Raw genomic sequence first — 20,322 nt, 5'->3', positions numbered from 1 at the left:
TTTTATTGCTCTTTTTATCATTTCTCTCCCTTTTCTTCCTCAGTTTCTTTTCTTTCCCATTTCCTACCTTGCCTACATTCTTCCCTCCTTATTCCTCTCCTTCCTTCCTTCCTTCCTTCCATCACATCTTTATCTCCCTCCTTGCATCCTTTTGTTAGCTTCCTCTAATACTTTGTTCTGTCTGTCTTTTATTTCACTTCTCTGCATTTCCTTCCTTCCTTCAGACCTTCTTTCCTTTTTCCTTATTTTCATCACATATTCCTTCCTTTCTTTAGCTCTCAGGTTTCTTTTGTTCCTCCTCACATCCTTTCCTTTCCCCCCTTATCTTTCCTATCTCTCCTTTTTCTTACACCTTACTTCCTTCATCTTACCTCGTATCCCATCCTTCCCATCCTTCCTGTCTTCGTTTCCTCCTCTTCTCACCTCTCACTCTTATCTCCTGACTTTCTTTCATCCTTGCGTCTCTTTTCTTCTCCTTTCATCTTTTTTTCCTTCCTACTGTCTGTCCTTGATCCCCTCCTCCCTTTTTTTCCTCCTCCTCCTCCTCTTCTCCTCCTCTTCCTCGGTGGTGTTTTCTGGGTCATGCACAGTGAGGCGGGCGGTTTGGGGAGATTTGGGGGATCTTATTTTAGTCGCTCCACATTTTCAAACAGTCTCCTCATCAGACCTCTGCTGTATTTTACATCACACAGCTCCACATCACCATCATCATCCTCTCCTCCTCCTCCAGTGAAATCTAATCCCATTACTTGGTCTCATGTCTGCAAAATGGCGGATAATTTTATGTTAATCTCAAACGGTCCCACACTTTGGCTCAGAGTGAGACATCCCCGCTGTTTGTTTCTGTCTTGTTTAATGTAACATGAACTAATGTGGTTTAATTTGCTCGTGTTTTTCAGATTCGTGTGGATGGGATCCCCCCGCCGGCCCAGAATGCTTTACTGTACGAAACGGTGACGGTGGTGGAGGGAAAGCCAATCCTCAGAGACATGGTGTTCAGTCCGGACCACATGTACATCTACCTGCTGAGTGAAACAGGTACGACTGAAAACACAGAAAAACACATGAATGAATGAACGTACACGGGCTGATCAGGAATCAATAATCAATCAATAATCAATCTGTTTTCAATGCTGTTTTTATAAAAGACAGGAAAAAAGCAAAACAAGAGGTTTGACTATGTTCAGACCGTTTTATTTTTCATATTTTAGATCCAGTGGCATTGAGTACAACATGTCTGAAGCATCAGTCAACTTTTTTTCATAAACCAAGCAAAAACACAAATCACTATTTATTTAATCAATAATCACACTTTTTTTTTTAAAAGGAGTATTTTGCTTTTTTTTTAAATGGAATTCTTCATTTTCCAACATTTCCCTGTGGTCTCCATAAACTGTAAATGCTCTGCTTGGGTCTGAATTCTTCATTCGTTCAACTCCACAGGTCCATCTTCAACCCTATTTCTGAGTAATGACACCAGAAAGGTGGTTTGGAGCGCTGGCCCTTTAAATGTACATGAGCCACTTCAGGCCCCGCCCCCTCCAGGTTGTTGGCTGTGCTGCTCTGTCCTGTTCAGCCAACAACTGAACATTTTAGGTAATCGGCTCCAAGTTTGGACATATTTTCAGTATGGACTACAACCGCTGCTGCTGATAAACAATTATGTCGTACTCGGAGAAATGTTCGTCGGAAGTCTGGACCTTATATGTGCAAATGTCGTGACGTAACTAGTGATAAAACGTAACAAATTAAGAAGGAATTAAAACAGGTTGTAGAAATCCACTTGATTTTTGCCCAAATGAATATAAAGATAGTTTTGCAGCACCTGGAGGGTTCAAATTCAAACTTATGAACTATTAGGGTCCAAATACACAAATAAATGAACCAAAGGTCTGCTCTGTGTTCCCAAAGTCAGAACTAAACATGGAGAATCAGCGTTCAGTTTCTATGCTTCGTATATCTGGAACAAACTACCAGAAAATATCAGGTCTGCTGAGAGTCTGAGTTCTTTTAAGTCCAGGTTAAAGACTCACCTGTTCACTGCTGCCTTTGACTAAAAGGCTTTTGACTTTTTAAATTTTATATTCTCTTTTGAAACTCTGCACTGTAACTCTTACTTTAATATGTGTGTTTTTATTATTATTATTATTCATTTATTATTTATTTATTATTTATGTGTTGTTTTCTTACTTGCTGCTTTTAATCACCTTTTACATGTTCTTTTACAATGTTTTAAATGTGTTTCTTTTTTTTTTTATTTCAATGTCTTGTGTGAAGCACCTTGAATTGCCTTGTTGCTGAAATGTGCTATACAAATAAACTTGCCTTGCCAAAGACTAATAAAAGTGGGTTTAGCAAAATATGACCCCTTTAAAAAATTTTTTTACCAAATCTCAGCCATGGATTTGAAGAAAATACTTACATTATACACAAACAGGTGTCTGAAGTGAGATTTCATTCATTTCAGTTTTTCCCCTCGGCCCTCATCACAGGGTAAATGGTATTGTCCTCAGTTTGTCGTCCGTCCGTCTGTCCACCCGTATATGCAAAAACTTTGGCGTGGACTGAAGGCTCAGAGTTTTCAAGTGCAGACACATTATTTTTTGTTTGTTACTTTCATGAAAGTGCACAATAATGCAACATATAATTGCCACACAACTTCATATACAGTCATGGAATAAATGATCAGACCACCCCTTGTTTTCTTCAGTTTCTTGTTCATTTAATGCCTGGTACAACTAAAGGTACATTTGTTTGGAAAAATATAATGATAACAACAAAAATAGCTCATAGTAGTTTAATTTCAGAGCTGATATCTATCCATTTAACATTTTCTTGACAATAACCAAAATCACTTCAGTTCTTACATCAATATCTATGGCATTGTACTGACAAAAACAGTGCTTTTAGACATTCCATGTTTTCTTTTCTGTCTGTTTAGTCACATGATACACAGGAGTTAGGACTCGATTGCATAACCATTGTTTTGATGACTTTTGATGGTCTAATAATTTTTTCCGCGACTGTATATAAATCAAACACATCAATGGAAAGGAGCAGTAAGAAGAATATGGTTCTTGTTTTTATTTTTTCTTACAAAAACATAAAAAATAGAAAAATTATCTTTAGTCTGTCCTTTACAGTCACCTACACCCTCATCTACCCTTAGTGCATCAAAATAAAGCAAAATTGCCTGTATAAGTTAGTTTACATGATCAAAACAACTCAAATTAAACAATCACGCAAGTTTCAAGTTGATATTTTCAGATTTTGGCTCTTTATGCATTTTTTTAAAACTGAAAAATATCTGTACAACCCTTTAAATCACAGGTGTCAAACATACAGCCTGTGGGCCAAAACTAGCCTGCCAAAGGGTTCAGTCCAACCCATGAAATGCAAAAATGACACAAAGATATAACACAATCAGTGGTGTTAAAAGGGTTCCACATACAGACCAATATGATCTAAACTGAATCAGACAAATAAAATACAGTTATAATGACCTATAAATAATGACAAATCCAAATCTTTTAGTACAAAAACCAAAATTACATCGAAGTGTTTACATTTACAAACTATCCTTTCACAAAATGTTAATAGCATGAACAAATATAAACAACCTGAAATATCTTAATAGAAGTAAGTGTAATTTTATCAATATTCTGCCTGTTATTAAATGTTTTGTGTATTTGTAGATCCACTGTGATCCGTAAGTTGTAATGAACATGTGTAAATGATAAACTGAGGTAAAAAAAATTGTAAGAATTCCACTTATTTTTCTTAAGAAATTTCAGGTTGTTCATGTTATTCACATTTTTTAAGGAAACTTTTTAGATACAAACACATTCATGATGTAATTTTTTTTTTTTTTTTTTTTTGCAGTTATTATTTTACTGGTTCGACCATTTCAGATTATATTGGACTGAAGGTGAAACTGAAATGAGTTTGACCCCTGTGATTTGAATTGTTCTGTTGAGATGGTTTAACATCCTATATTGTGGTGTGTGGTGTGTGTGGGTGTGTGTGTGTGTTTGTGTGTACGCGGCAGGTTGTGTTGGATGAACATCTGCAAACAGGAAGTTGTGAATGTGAGAATGGCTGCTCTGGTGCCGTGCCGCACACTGTGTTTGTCCCATGATGCATCTGATGGTCCCGTTGAGAGGAAGCAGGGCTGGGTTTAATGTCGGTCAGTGGTTGGGGTCTGATGTCAGTGAACAGCTGCTCCACTGATCCACGTTTCACCCATGAATGAGCTCAGGTTCGTCCACCACCGCCCTGCCGTTGTGCGCTCGTCTCGTCGTGAATACAGCGAAAACGTGACGTGATTATGAGAGCGTTTATGAATGAATGAAGCGTTCAGACAGACAGAAAGGAGCATCATTAAATCACACAGATACGAGGTCACGGAAGACAGACCACAATGTATGTATTCATGTGTGAACGTATGAATGGGACAGTGTGTCTGCATCCCGCTGTGTTTCCACGCTGCAAGGGCTTCTGGGTAGAAGACGACGCGCACCATACACCCTCACTCTGCTGCTGAACTGACTAACTGTCTGCAAAATCAAGACAAATTTACACCACAGGCCTCAGGCTGTGTTAGTGAGTGTGGAAAAACCACAGACCACACTGTGATAACACACACACACACACACACACAATGAATGATGTGGGAATGATTTCAGAGCTGCCATATGACCAGAAATCAATATCACGCCCATTTATTTATAATACATATTAATAAATATAATAAAACATCAAATTAAAGTCAGTATTACATGTTTGTAATGTGTTTGTAAAAGGGTTTTCCTGGTGTTTCAATCAATCAATAAATCAGTCAATCAGCCTGTTCATCCATCAATGTGCACAGCAAAAAGAAAGATTTGGAAGAGATTTGTCAAATGTGTTTATTAAAAAAAAAATCAAATTGATAAAATTTGGAGCAAAAACAGGAATTAGAGAAATTTAAAAAGCCTGGTGTTGTTATTTATCAAAAAGTACAGCATTATTATTAAATTCACAGGTAGATAGATAGATAGATAGATAGATAGATAGATAGATAGATAGATAGATAGATAGATAGATAGATAGATAGATAGATAGATAGATAGACAGACAGACAGATAGATAGATCGTTCTTTACAGTTAATTTTGTTTACACTATGATATAAAACACTTACAGAATGTTTATTTTTATCAGTTTTGACATTTTTAGCCATTATAAGTATAATAATCATACATATTAAAGGTGCGGAAGGCTTTCGTGACCAATTTTTCATCAAATCTGTCAAACCTCATTCATATCCTCAGTATCATGAATCTGTAAGTCTTTCTGTTATTACTCACCTGAATTTCTTGCATTACGGTGAACAATTTCGAAGTGTCACCCACCAAAAACAAACCATGTGTTTTACAAATCGAGCCGGGAGGTAACTTGGGCATCTTCGGAATTTTGTCACGACGTGCATCGTGGGAAAGGGAGGTTCGCGCAGCCGCCTGACAGTGGCAGTGGCAGCGCAACCATGATATATATGGATGAAACAAACATGACGAGGAAACGGCTGGAGGAATATGCATAGAGGAAGGGAGCTTCTGCTTTTCCGCGTCGAGTCTGTTCCAGCTGCCGCTGTCAGGCGGCTGCGTGAGCCTTCGCTTCCCACAATGCACATCGCGACAAAATTCCGAAGATGCCCAAGTGACCTCCTGGCTCTGTTTGTAAACAAAGGGTTTGTTTATGGTGGATGGCACTAAGAAACTGTTCACCGTAATGCAAGAGATTCAGGTGAGTAATCACAGAAAGACAGATTTGTGATACTGAGGATATGACTGAGGTTTGACAGATTTGATGAAAAATTGGTCACGAAAATCTCCCGTACCTTTAAAAATAATAATAATAATATTTGATCATATATTTATAAGATTCTTGCACAGTACTGTGTTTTTTTTCCTTTCTTTTGTGTTATATTTGTGGTTTCTGGATTATTTGAGTTCACCTTCATACATACATTAACCCATAAAACCATAATATAGTCTGTAGACCAGGGGTGTCAAACTCATTTTCTTCCAGGGGCCACATTCAGCCCAATTGGATCTCAAGTGGGCCGGACCACTAAAGTAACAGCATCACAACCTCTGAGTAACTAGAACAGATCAGCCCCCCCCCCCACCTAAATATAATCATTAATACCTTCAGTGTAATTTTTGCACTTTGTAAATTCATCCCACGTGCCAGATTGGACCTTTTGGTCCACATGTTTGACACCCCTGCTCTACAATATCAGATAAAGTCATAAAATATAAAGGTTAAAATCAGTGGATAAGTCAAATAACTGAAAATCATCCCTTTTTGTTTGTTTAATTAAAGCCTTCAGGGATCTGATTTGTATTTTTTTCAATTCCCTGACTTCTTCTAAATGTTATCGTATTGAGCGTTTACACAGTGTTGACCTATTGTTCACATATCGTCTTCATATTGTTAACATTATTGTTGACAGATTGTGTGGTGTGTGTGTTGTGTGTGTGGGTGTGTGTTGTGTTTGCAGGTGACCCGGCTTCCTGTGGAGAGCTGTGAACAGTACAGCAGCTGTTCAGACTGTCTGGGGTCCGGAGACCCTCACTGTGGATGGTGTGTCCTCTTCAACAAGTAAGAACCTTCACGTCTACCATCACAACTGTACCGTCGACATTTATCCGTTCTAGAGTCTAGACTGATGGTTGTTTTCAGTCTGGATTCATAGTCCAGTATTGATGCAGTTTTACAGTGATACACTTTAAGATCTGTGGTATTTTCTGACCTGATGCACAAGAAAAACACACAAAAAGATGATTACTGATTTATGTACAAATATAAACTATGCTGTTTGGCGTAAAGTAGAGAAAATAAGACAAAAAATGAAGGAAAAACAGGAGTTTTACTGCAAAGCAAAAGCACAAAATGCTACTTTTGGCCTCCAATGAAGTACTTTTACTTTATTTATTTATTTACATATTTATTTATTTACTTTAACTGACATTAAATATCTACATTTTTGTATTAACACTCATTTACTGCATCACATGGAATAAAATGATCTTTATTGTCATTGCAAACGTACAAATCCCAGACAGAAATGCATTTACTGAGGCTGTACAATATAAAACCTACAATACAACTTTAAGTTTTACTTCCTCATGTTTGTTTTCCAATATGTAGAGAAACTGTATGTATTACATTCTTATTTCTGTTATATTTCTGTTTTCTACTGATTTTTTGATAGAGTTCCTAAATTATCTTTATGTGAATGAAACAGCATACAAACAAACTTTGTCGTATTCCATAAAACTGTATTATTGTCCCTAGACTTTTAAAATCTATATATTTTAAAGTCTATATTTTCTGACCGGATACACTAGAAAAATGAAAAACTGATGATTACTGATTTATGTACAAATATAAACTACGCGTTTGGTGTAAAGTAGAGAAAATAAGGCAAAAAATGGAGGAAAAACTGGATTTTTACAGCAATTAAAAGCACAAAATGCTACTTTCTGCCTCCAGTGAAGTTTTTTTCATTATTCACATATTTATTTATTTACTTTTACTGACATTAAGCATCTAAAGTTTTCTATTAACACTCATTTAGAGCATCGCATGGAATAAAATTATCTTTATTGTCATTACAGATGTACAAATCCCAGACAGAAATGCAATTACTGAGGTCGTACAATGATATAAAACTGCAATACAACTTTAAGTCTTTACTTCCTCCTGTTTATTTTCCAATATGTAGAGAAGCTATCTGTACATTCTTATTTCTGTTATATTTCTGTTTTTTTTACTGATTTGTTGATAGAGTTCCTAAATTTTCTTTCCTCTTACACGAACAAAATGGTAAACAAACAACCAAATTTTGTATTAATCCATAAAACTGTATTATTGTGACTAGACTTTTAAAATCAGTCTATATTTTCTGATCTGATGCGCAAGAAAACAAAAAAAAGATGATGACTGATTTATCTACAGATATGAAGTGTCCTGTTTGGAGTAAAGTAGAGAAAATAAGATAAAAATAAAGGAAAAACATCATTTTTACAGCAAAACAAAAAGACTTCTACATTATTTACGTATTTATTTATTTTTACCGACGTTAAAGATCCACAGTTTTCTGTTACCACTATTTTACAGCATCATGTGGAATTAAAATTTAAAAAATCCCAGACAGAAATGCAATTACTGAGGCCTTACTATGATATAAAACCGACAAAACAACCTGAAATGTTTACTTCTTTCTGTTTATTTTCCAGTATGTAGAGAAACTTTATATATTGTGTTCTTATTTCTGTTATATTTCAGGTTTTTTTTCTTATTTGTTGATAGAGTACTTGAGTTTTTCTCTTCCTACATGAACAAAACGAACAAACAAACCTTGTATTAATCCATAAAACTGTATTATTGTCCATAGACAATATTGGGTCTCCTTTAGACTTTAAAAATCAGTCTTTATTTTCTGACCTGATACACAAGAAAAGCAAAAAAAAATGAGGATTACTGATTTATGTACAGATATAGTGTCCTGTTTGGAGTGAAGTAGAGAAAATAAGATAAAAAATGAAGGAAAAATAATGTTTTTACAGCAAAACAAAAACACAAAATGTCACTTTTTACCACTATTGAAGTACTTCTACATTATTTACATTAATTTATTTACTTTTACTGAAGTTAAGGATCCACAGTTTTCTGTTACCACTATTTTCTTGCATCATGTGTAATTAAATATAAAAATGCCAGTCGAGAATACAGTTGCTGAGGTAATATATGATATAAATCATAAAACAACCTTCTTGTTTATTTTCCAATATGCTTAGAAATTTTATGTATTACGGTTTTATTTCTGTTACATTTCTGCTTTTTTTTTTTTTTTACTTATTTGTGATGGAGTTCTTAAGTTCTTCTTCCTACATGAATGAAACAAACAAACGAACAAGCCTTGTATTAATCCATAAAATTGTATTATCATCCATAGATTTTAAGATCCTGATGCACAAGAAAAACAAAAAAAACTGATGATTCTGAACAGATGAAAAAATATAAAGTGTCCTGTTTGGAGTGAAGTAGAGAAAATAAGACAAAAATGAAGGGAAAACATCATTTTACAGCAAAACAAAATGTCACTTTTTGCCACTATTGAAGTACTTCTACATTATTTACATTTATTTATTTACTTTTACTGAAGTTAAAGATCCACAGTTTTCTGTTACCACTATTATACAGTGTCATGTGGAATTAAAATATAAAAATGCCAGTCGAGAATACAGTTACTGAGGCCGTATAATGATATAAATCCTTAAAACAACCTTTTTTATTTTCCAATATACAGAGAAACTTTTTGTATTACATTCTTATTTATATTATATTTCCTTTTTTTTTTTTTTTTTTTTTTTACCAATTTGTTGATGGAGTTCTTAAGTTCTTCTTCCTACACAAACAAAACAGCAAACAAACTTTGTATTAATCCATAAAACTGTATTATTGTCCATAGATTTTAAGATCCTGTCAAACAAGAAAAATAAAAAAAAAAGATTCTGAACAGATGTACAAATATAAAGTGTCCTGTTCAGAATAAAGTAGAGAAATAAGACAAAAAATGAAGGAAAAACAACTTTTTATAGCAAAACAAAAGCACAAAATGCCACTTTTTGCCACTATTGAAGTACTTCCACATATTTACATTTATTTATTTACTTTTACTGAAGTTAAAGATCCACAGTTTTCTGTTACCACTATTTTACAGCTTCATGTGGAATTAAAACGTAAAAATGCCAGTCGAGAATACAGTTACTGAGGCCGTATAATGATGTAAGTCCTTATAAAACAACCTTCTTTTTTATTTTCCAATACATAGAGAAACTGTCTGTATTATGTTCTTATTTCTGTTATATTTCTGGGTTTTTTTACATTTTTATAGCAAAACAAAAGCACAAAATGCCACTTTTTGCCACTATTGAAGTACTTCCACATATTTACATTTATTTATTTACTTTTACTGAAGTTAAAGATCCACAGTTTTCTGTTACCACTATTTTACAGCTTCATGTGGAATTAAAATGTAAAAATGCCAGTCGAGAATACAGTTACTGAGGCCGTATAATGATGTAAGTCCTTATAAAACAACCTTCTTTTTTATTTTCCAATACATAGAGAAACTGTCTGTATTATGTTCTTATTTCTGTTATATTTCTGTTTTTTTTTTTTTTGATGGAGTTCTTAAGTTCTTCTTCTTCCTACACAAACAAAACCGCAAACGAACAAACAAACCTTGTATTAATCCATAAAACTGTATTATTGCCCTTGGACATTAAGATCCTGATACACAAGAAAAACAAAAAAACCTGATAATTCCGAACAGATGTACAAATATAAAGTGTCCTGTTCGGAATAAAGTAGAGAAAATAAGAAAAAATGAACATAAAAGGAATCCCAGCAGCATTTTTACACCAAATTAAAAGAACAGAATACAGATCAGAAGACTAAAACAACACTGAGTTGAACTAAATGATGATAATTCAACTGGAACGTGAAAAAAATAAACCTGAAACTGAGACAAACAGCCGTTAAACTGTGAAAGTGGAACTATTTCTGCAAAACTAAATGTAAATTTGATTATAGGTGAAGTGTTAATGACATTTAAAATTATGTAAAGCATTAATATAAATAAAACCGTCCTCCGCGTCGGCTTTTTCAGCTTTGATTGTTGTGTTTTCTCAGAACTTTCTCTCATTATTTACTTTTTCGTGCTAAGTCGTTGTCTCGCCTCCTGCTGCCGCTGCTTAGATTCTTCTTATTCCCCGACGTGACGCTTCTGCGCATATTTTATGAGCTTTGTTGTGTTGATTTTTCCCTGTGTTTTAATTCTGTGTTTGTTTATTTAGTTTAAGTGGGATGAATATTAGGTTTTGTAAGAAGGTGGTTACAGTTATTTAATAGTTTGTTATATAATGGACTCACAATTTAAAAAAAAAAAAAAAGTTACTGAAAAGTTCATCCAATTTGTTTCCAAATCTATCGAGTTTTGAAATACAGATGTAGGTAACAGACTTCATATTGGACTTTAACAGCTGAATATAATATTTTAATAGTAAATATAACAGTAAAAATATGGACAAAAGTATGTGGACACATTGAAATCAGGGACTGGGCTACAAAACAGTAATGATAAATGTTATAATATTCAGTTATATTACAATAAATATATGATTTAAACACTTACAGAAGATGTCAGATTTTGGTTTTACTCCATTTTACTCAACACTGACATTTTTAATTATTATTATATATATTGTCACATTCTGACCAGAAATAATCATTGTAAACCACTATTCAATCAGCTTTTAAACTTCAAATAAATATTGATTTTGACATTTGTTGACAACTGAATGAACATTTTTATGTTTAAATGTTTTATTTACATCAGTGGTTTAGGTTCAGTTCTGTAGGGTTAATTTATTTCACATTGATCTAAAACACTTACAAAATGATTCATCGTTTGCTTTTGCTCGATTCTTTGGGAGAATGTCTACAATGTTTTTTCACAGTTTGGAGATATTTTGATTTTTTGTCATGTTAAATATGATCCATATTTTGATGGTTTATAACATATCGATAATTACAGATATCAATATAGTTACTATTAATCACTGATAGAAAGTCATGTATGGACTTTAATTTGGGTCCATGACCTTTGACCTCGAGTGACCTTCAAGGGTCAAACTCAAAGTCACTGATGTCTACATTTCAACAATCTTCTCCAAAACTACTGGTCGGATTAATTTCAAATTTTATATATATCTTCCTTGGGACAATGTTTACAAAGTTTATTTAGTTTTGAGAAATTTAGATTTTTCCTTTTTTTGCCACTTATTCTTTAGTAGTCATTTTTCTTTTTTTTTACACAAAACAAAGACATTACAGTAACATAATTAACATAATTACATAACAATAACAAAACAATCAGCGTTCGGCAAAATAAATAATATATTATTCAAAGCAAGGTTATCAATTGGCACCTGTATGTGGCATCAGTGAGGTCATGTATTTTCTAAATGCTTAGTTTCAGTTTAGTTTTAGTTTTTTTTAATATTTATCTTCTTCACCGTCGAATTCAAATAAATCCCAGACAGGACTCTGCTGCTTTCTCCCAACTTTAGTCTCCATGTTTCCAGGTAGAGTGAGAATGAGAAGACAACTCTAAACAACAAGTGACGAGAAGTGACGGACTGTCAATATCATACGGTGCCAGCAGCTAAAATTGCTTGAGGGAAATAAATTGATTTGAATCAATCCGACATTGACAAAGACGAAAACGAAGGGAATTTCATCCATAATTTTTATACGTTTCAGTTAGTTTTATAAACACACAATCCAGTTTCAGTTAGTTATCGTTTTTTCTTTTAATTATATTTTTATTTATTTCAGTTAACGAAAATGTTTTTACAATTGTAGTTTTCATCATGTCATTAGTTTTCGTTAACGATAATAACCTTGGGGGGTGCCTGTTAATGCACAAATGGCTGAACAATATTTTGTAGAAATGTCCCGTCTAGTTACAGAGCGCACCCCCCTTCCCTTGGTCTTCTTCACTGTACCACCAAAAACGTACCAAACTGAAATTTTTTGTACCATTACACCTGTTACAGCTACTCTTGCATTCAAAAAGAAAAAGGGTAAAAAAAATAAAAATAGCAGAGTAGTCTGAGGAGGAGGTCTATGACTCACTAAATTCCCCAATAAGCACTCGCGGAGATATTTCTATATTCAAAAATGATCAAAATGTATTTTCTCCAACAAAAATATTCTCCGTGGTTGACTTCTACTTCACAATAATCAAACAAAAAAAATTCTTAAGCAGGTATAGCGTATTTAGTGGTAGATGAACTTTCTCAGTCCTCACTCCTTCCTCATGACAGTCAGACAAAGGCCTGAACCAGCTGTCCTGTCTCCCTAATCACAGGAGGAGGACGGTCTGATCAGGAGGAGGGTGTGAGCAGCTGAAAACAATATGAAATCAATCATAATTCATTAATCAATATGACCATTGGCCTTATTTTGATTGACCATTATCCAAAATATTAATAAATAATATAAGTGGCTCCAACAACACCCCTACTTCTAATGATCCATATTTTAATGGTTTATAACACGTAAAATGTTACAGATATCAATATAGTTCCTATTGATCACTAATAGAAGTCCTATATGGACTTTTATTGAATTAGTTAAGTTCTCCTCCAGTGAAAGTACCACCCACTTCTCTTGCATGCAGACCACAGGACTCTACCACAGAACAGAACCTGACAACCTCACAAATTCAACTTGGTATTGATTCTTGATAGAACAGGCCAGTGAGATACAGGGACATTGGCTTTATTTATTTATTTATTTTTTTTTCTTTATCTGATTTCTGATCCAATCTGTAGCTCAGAAACACTGATCTGATCTGTTACAGCTCCAGTCTGCACCATAAAAACATCATTTTGTTGTTTTTTTTTTTATAGTTTCATGAAGACAAATGTGTCCCTTCATAGACCTGGAGCAGAAATGGCTCATTTCAGTCCAACGTCTCAAATATAATAGTAACATAATGTGGAATGGGTTATGTTTGCAGCTTCAGTTATCATGAAGATTGACTGAAAACCCAGACATTTCCACTCTTAACGTCTTCATCCGTCTCGGTTAAATCGGCTCCAGGTGTTTGGTGGGTTTTTACCTGTTCGTCCTTCAGAGATTTACCTCCAGTTGAACTCTGAGACGAGCCCCTCGGCTTTAACCACCCCACTGAGAGGAAGTCAGGAAGTTTCAGATGAAGTCATGAGTCCAACAGGGACGGAGCATGTGTGTGTGTATGTGTGTGTGTGTTTATTACCTAAAGGGAAGGAAAACTGAACCGTTTAAACCAGAGGATTATCAGCTGTTTGACAGTGAATCTGCAGGAAATGAGTGGATGCTAATGTGACATCCCATAAACACATGGAAATACTGTGTGTGTGTGTGTGTGTGTGTGGTGTGTGTGTGTGTGTGTGTGTGCAGGTGTCAGCTGTGGTCCTCGGTGACCTCTGACCTCACGGTTGGTGACCAGCCAATCAGGAGTCAGCAGAGGGTTGGGTGTGTTGTGTTGAAGTGTGTGTGATGACTCAGGTTAAAACAATGTGGTCAGAAACGCAGACGCGAGCCAAGACCGATGTTTGTGTTTTAATTCCACATTTTTAATCAGGGAAACTCAGCCGGGCTTTATTCATTCGCCTGCTTTCATACACAACGCAAATGTTTCATAGATTATAGAAGAATCCTTTAAAACTATGAAATGAATAATGCAAATTTGAACAGTTAAATCAATAAAACGGAAAAAACTGACACAAAGTCAATAATGCAAATGAGTTTAAAAACTGCTGATCAGAACGAAACGGAGGCCACGAATTATAATTTCAAGCCAAGCTAAAAAAAAAAAAAAAAAAAGTCTTACGCTGCAAAAACCAAAGCCAAATGTTCTCATATAACCAGACTTTCTGGTATTAAACTTCTAAACATAAGCATATTTTATCTGGATTAGATAAGAGTCTAATGATTGAAAAAGTACAAAAGAAATGGACAACAAATATGTCTTTAATTACTTTCTTTAAATGAAATTACAAGCAGTTATTTAAAAATCGGAAAATGTCGATTCAGGATGAGGTTTTATTTCAGTTTAATGTCACAGAAAAGGAAAGAAACCAGAAAATATTATAAATTAAGACGCACAATAAGAGAATTTAGACTTTTCTAACTGATTTATCAGTGATATCTGACAACTAAGTTTATGTATGTTTTTATTTGGGATCTTCATTAGTTATTACAGCTGAAAAAACCCTTTCTTCTAATGGTGTTAAAGATTTAATTGACAAGAACCAACAACAAGTGAAAAAAACATTTAGTTCATAAACAAATGAGTCACAAAGACAAACAAAAATGTCATCATTTGCAATAACCAACAATAAATTGAATAGTAAGAAATGACTGTTGAGTTCATTGATGAATTAGTATCATATTAAAAGATGAGACTAAACAATGAAATGATAAAAAAAAAAAAAAAAAAATTCATTGTCATGTGGTTCAGTGATGATGTTACCCAATAAAATCACCTTAATGTTGTCATCTTTCTAATACTAGAATAATAATAAGTCTTTTTTTCCAGATTTTCCAGGAAAAACTAAAAACTTAACCAGAAATTGAGTATTTGAGGATTTAGACAAAAAAGAAGGAATTTTTGTAAAAAAAAAAAAAAAAAAAGGAAAAAAAAAGGCAGTTATATGTGGATTAAACAGATTTCCATTGTAATATTGTGTTTTTTAATTAAATATGTTTATATAAGTTAACCCTATAACGCCAAACATATCATTTGATACATGAGTTTTGAAGCTCTCTACATGATCAGTGTGATATTTCTTTTCTTGAAAAACCTGATGCATACAATTAGATACATGCAATACACAGATAATCCACCAGGGGGAGGACTTCATTCACCAGAGGCATTTCCAGTGACACTACAAACTGTCATTAATGAGGAAGGAGGAGAAACTGTGAAAAGGAATTACCAATTTGTTAGACATGTTTGTGTTATATTTTTGTTTGTACAAAATTATAATATTTGAGAATTAAGACCCAATGTATCAAATACGATACAAAATTGAAACTCATGCATGGAAGTTGATATTTGAAAACATTTTTTTTGGTTGTTCAGAAGGACCAGTAAAGGCTCCATTTTCAAAGAACTGGAATTTCCTGTTAGTGATTTAATAGTTCAGGCTTTACAGGGTTAAATATGATGGTATGTTCTTTAAGGTACAGTTTTAGGTTAAATAAGACAAGAAACACCATCATAATTATGTAAGAAAACAAATAATCCATTAATCGCTGTAGCTCTAAAGTCAACCAAAACATTGTCCTCTAAAAGAATAAAGTCTTTGAATGAGGACGAATTCATAAAACAATCACAGATAAACACCGGTGACTGGTTTTCTTATTTTCCGTTTGGGGTCATTAACATTAACTGACGGACCATGAGTCTGTGGACGTCCACATTCTGTCCTTTAGCGTCAAAGACGTCCTCGACACTCCTTCAGCCGAGACGTGGAAGAATCGGAGAAACAAAGAAAACGTGTCAGATTAACCATGTGTTTTCCCCAGAGGCGTCATTAATGTTTCTATTACTGGTTCACACTCCGTCGTCGGTCTGTTTAATGTTGGGCGTCCAGGCAGGTGGAGGAAGTTCCACTGTTCCTGCTGAGGTCTGCCTTCAAAATAAAAGCCCCGCTGGGTTTTTGGCTTTGAGATTTCTATTCCTGAGTTATTGTCAACAAACACTAAGTAACATGACTTTATCGTATTGGGTTTGTAAAAAACACATCACTGAACTTTGTCATCAAACTAAACTATCTGGACAAAAGTATTGGGACACGTTGAATTCAGGTGTTTCTTTTCTAACAGGGGTCTGGGTTATAAAACAATAATGACAAATATCAGAATATAGTTTTATATTGGGAATATCATTGCATTGGTTAGTTTGGTTTAAATTGTTATATTTGCTTAGAAAATCAGACTGAGGAGTTTTGACTTAATTTCTCCCAACATTTTTTTTTTTTTTCAATCCATGGTTATGATTTTAAATGTCCTACCTCTAAATTTCTAAAATATTTTTCATGCTCTGACTGTAAATGGTAATTTTCTACCACAACTAACCATCTACTTTCTTCACATCTCACTGAGGAAGAAAAATCTCCCATTAAATCAGCATCAACAGGACATCTTACAGCTGTAGACATGATGTGTCCCAATACTTTTGTCCATGTAGTTTATAAACATCAATATTTCCTTAAAGTTTAATGGGAGATTTTTCTTCTTAAGTGAAATGTGAAGAAATAAGATGGTTAGTTGTGGTAGAAAATTCTTATTTACAGTCAGAGCATGAAAAATATTTTAGAAATTTATGGTCAACCTCATTAGAATAGAATAGAATAGAACAGAACAGAATAGAATAGAATAGAATAGAACAGAACAGAATAGAATAGAACAGAACAGAATAGAATAGGCTTAATTTTCATGACACCAGTTGTGCAACGAAATTGCAGGTGGTCTCTACCGGCGACACTGCACGTACATCAAGTAGCAATACAATAGATACAGACATCTTTAAAAATCTAAAAATATAAAAGTGTGCAGTCGGAAAAAAATGTACAAAATGGATGTATACTGTATGATAAAATATCATTAGATACTTTACTAATAACATGCTCTTAACTGAATGTGCAATAACCCACTCTACCTCCCAGTGTTTTATTTGAATGTGCAATATTATTACCTGCTCTACCTCCCAGTACTTTTAATTCAAATGCGCAATAACTTGTTGTCACCTCTCAGTACTCTTATTATATTATTATTATTATTATTATATATGATAATTATTACTTTTTCTTTTTTTTTTTTATAATACTCTATTTTACAAATGTGTATTTGTGCTTGTCTGTGCAGTAACTGTGTTTTATGCTGTATGTTCTAGCTGTGTTATGTTTTGTATCCGTCTTTTTTGTCATATCTTTACCTTGTTCTAACTCCGTGACTCAGAGAAACGCACAAAAATTCCAATGTACTTACAGTACACTGCTATGTATCTGTGCAAGTGACAAATAAAGTCTATTCTATTCTATTCTGATTGTATTAACTAAAAAAACAAAACAAAATCAATGCTGGAGAAATTAAGTAAAAACCATCTCTTAGTCATTTTAGAAGCAAATATAACAATTTAAACCAAACTAACCAATACAATGGTTTATCCCAATATAAAACTATATTATGTCATTTATCATTATTATTTTGTATCCCAGACCCCTGTAGAAAAGAAACACCTGAATTCAACGTGTCCACATACTTTTGTCCATATAGTGTATTTCACATGTTTCTCAGTGGATCTTTAAAGTCTAATATAATAACAAATAATTTGCAGAGGAAAAAAAGAGCGTTATAGGTGAACCATCCACTATTCTATTCCATTCTATTCTGTTCTAACTAAAAAAAACAAAACAAAATCAATGCAGAAAGAAATTAAGTAAAATCCATCTCTTAGTCATTTTAGAAGCAAATATAACAATTTAAACCAAACTAACCAATACAATGGTATTTATCCCAATATAAACTATATTAGTCATTTATCATTATTTTGTATCCCAGACCCCTGTAGAAAAGAAACACCTGAATTCAACGTGTCCACATACTTTTGTCCATATAGTGTATTTCACATGTTTCTCAGTGGATCTTTAAAGTCTAATATAATAACAAATAATTTGCAGATGGAAAAAAAGAGCGTTATAGGTGAACCATCCACTATTCTATTCCATTCTTTCTGTTCTAACTAAAAAAACAAACAAAATCAATGCAGAAAGAAATTAAGTAAAATCCATCTCTTAGTCATTTTAGAAGCAAATATAACAATTTAAACCAAACTAACCAATACAATGGTATTTATCCCAATATAAAACTATATTATGTCATTTATCATTATTGTTTTGTATCCCAGACCCCTGTTAGAAAAGAAAACCTGAATTCAACATGTCCACATATTTATGTCCAGATAGTGTATTTCACATGTTTCTTAGTGGATCTGTAAAGTCAATATAATAACAAATAATTTGCAGATGGAAAAAAGAGCGTTGTAGGTGAATCATCCACTGTTCTATTCTATTCTATTCTATTCTTTCTATTCTATTCTATTCTATTCTATTCTAAAACAAAACAAAACAAAATCAATGCTGGGAGAAATTAAGTAAAAACCATCTCTGAGTCATTTTAGAAGCAAATATAACAATTTAAACCAAACTAACCAATACAATGGTATTTATCCCAATATAAACTATATAAACATTAGTCACTATTATTTTGTATCCCAGACCTCTGTTAGAAAAGAAACACCTGAATTCAACGTGTCCACATACTTTTGTCCACATAGTGTATTTCACATGTTTCTTAGTGGATCTTTAAAGTCTACTATATAACAATAATTTGCAGATGGAAAAAAAGAGCGTTATAGGTGAATCATGCACTGGCGGACATTTTTTCACTTGTTGAAATGGTTTCATTGTTTGTCTGAACCATAGACCACTTATTTTCCACAAATCTGGCCTTGGAACCCACTTGTTCCCATGTTCATCAAGTCCTGACCCACTTTTATTCAAACCAAACAAATGTACTTTACAAAACAGGCTGATCCATGGACGTTCAATGTCTTTGTGAGCCCCCCCCCCCCCCCCCCCCCCCCCCCCCCCCCGATATTACACAAAAAAACACTGTAATAACAAACGGAGTGAACATCACGACTGCGCCCATGAGACTGTACAAAACCCACTGTATTAAACACTCATTGTTAAGTGGAAACACTGCGTATTTCGGTTCTAAATGACATTTTAGTGGGTTGATATTTTAGTTCTGACTCATCGCACAGTTGGGTTTCAGGCCTTTTTTATTGTCAGTGTTTACACATCCATATTGAACTCAATCAGCATCACTTTTATCAACATCTATCAATAAAATTACCATGGCAACCACTGACTACTGCATGATAATAATATAACAGAGCGTCTATATGGACAAAAGTATCGGGACACTTTAACCCTTTCATGCATAGGTCACTGCAGTGGACAGTTCTTCTCCAGCTGTTCTCTTGTATGTTAATGAGTTTTGTTGTTTTAGTTCCATATCAGCCGACACAGTGGACACTTATGCACCATCTCATACCCTGACATTCAGACCATTACTGTAACTTTGCTGTTCTTGTAAGCCTGATCTACAGTAACATTTTTTAGTGTAAATCAGTTGTTATTGTTAGACAAGAAGTTTTTTTTTTTCCATATTATCTCCATGAAGTGAGTAATTAACAATAGAATATATTAAAATGTCAGAAGACATCAGATTAGCAGCATTAAAATGTTTTTATTTCATTGTTTTCAAATCACTTTCTGATATTGGGTTTTAAACAGATGTTTCTTTACTTCAAAAATTAAATGCATGGTTATTTTTGGAACTCCTTCGAAAAAAAAAACTTGATCGCATTGTTTTTTTCATGCCTAAGGAGGAATAAAAGCAAAGCAAATCTGATTTTGTGATTCGGCCGTCAGTGTATTGGATGTTTGGTGTCTGAAGTGACCATATTTGGACAAAAGGGGGTGGAGTTGCATTCATGGTTGAGCTAATGCTAAAGACTACCTTAATGACTGTAAAATGGTACACTTCACCTAGCATTTGTGCAATACAGTCATACCTGCAGA

General features: G+C 33.9%; 1 protein-coding gene across 1 annotated transcript in view; it reads left to right on the top strand.

Moving 5' to 3' along the window:
- The window catches only part of LOC115422047 (plexin A3-like), a 322,979-nt gene that overhangs the window by 202,211 nt on the left and 100,446 nt on the right, over window positions 1–20,322 (top strand). The window contains 2 exon segments of the mRNA XM_030138091.1: window positions 900–1,033; window positions 6,536–6,643. Of these exon segments, the coding sequence (XP_029993951.1) occupies window positions 900–1,033; window positions 6,536–6,643 (242 nt within the window).

Source organism: Sphaeramia orbicularis, chromosome 7, assembly GCF_902148855.1.
Source record: "Sphaeramia orbicularis chromosome 7, fSphaOr1.1, whole genome shotgun sequence".
Classification (NCBI taxonomy): domain Eukaryota; kingdom Metazoa; phylum Chordata; class Actinopteri; order Kurtiformes; family Apogonidae; genus Sphaeramia; species Sphaeramia orbicularis.
Note: the sequence above shows the minus strand (reverse complement) of the source record. Positions and strands in the feature narration are given on the sequence as shown.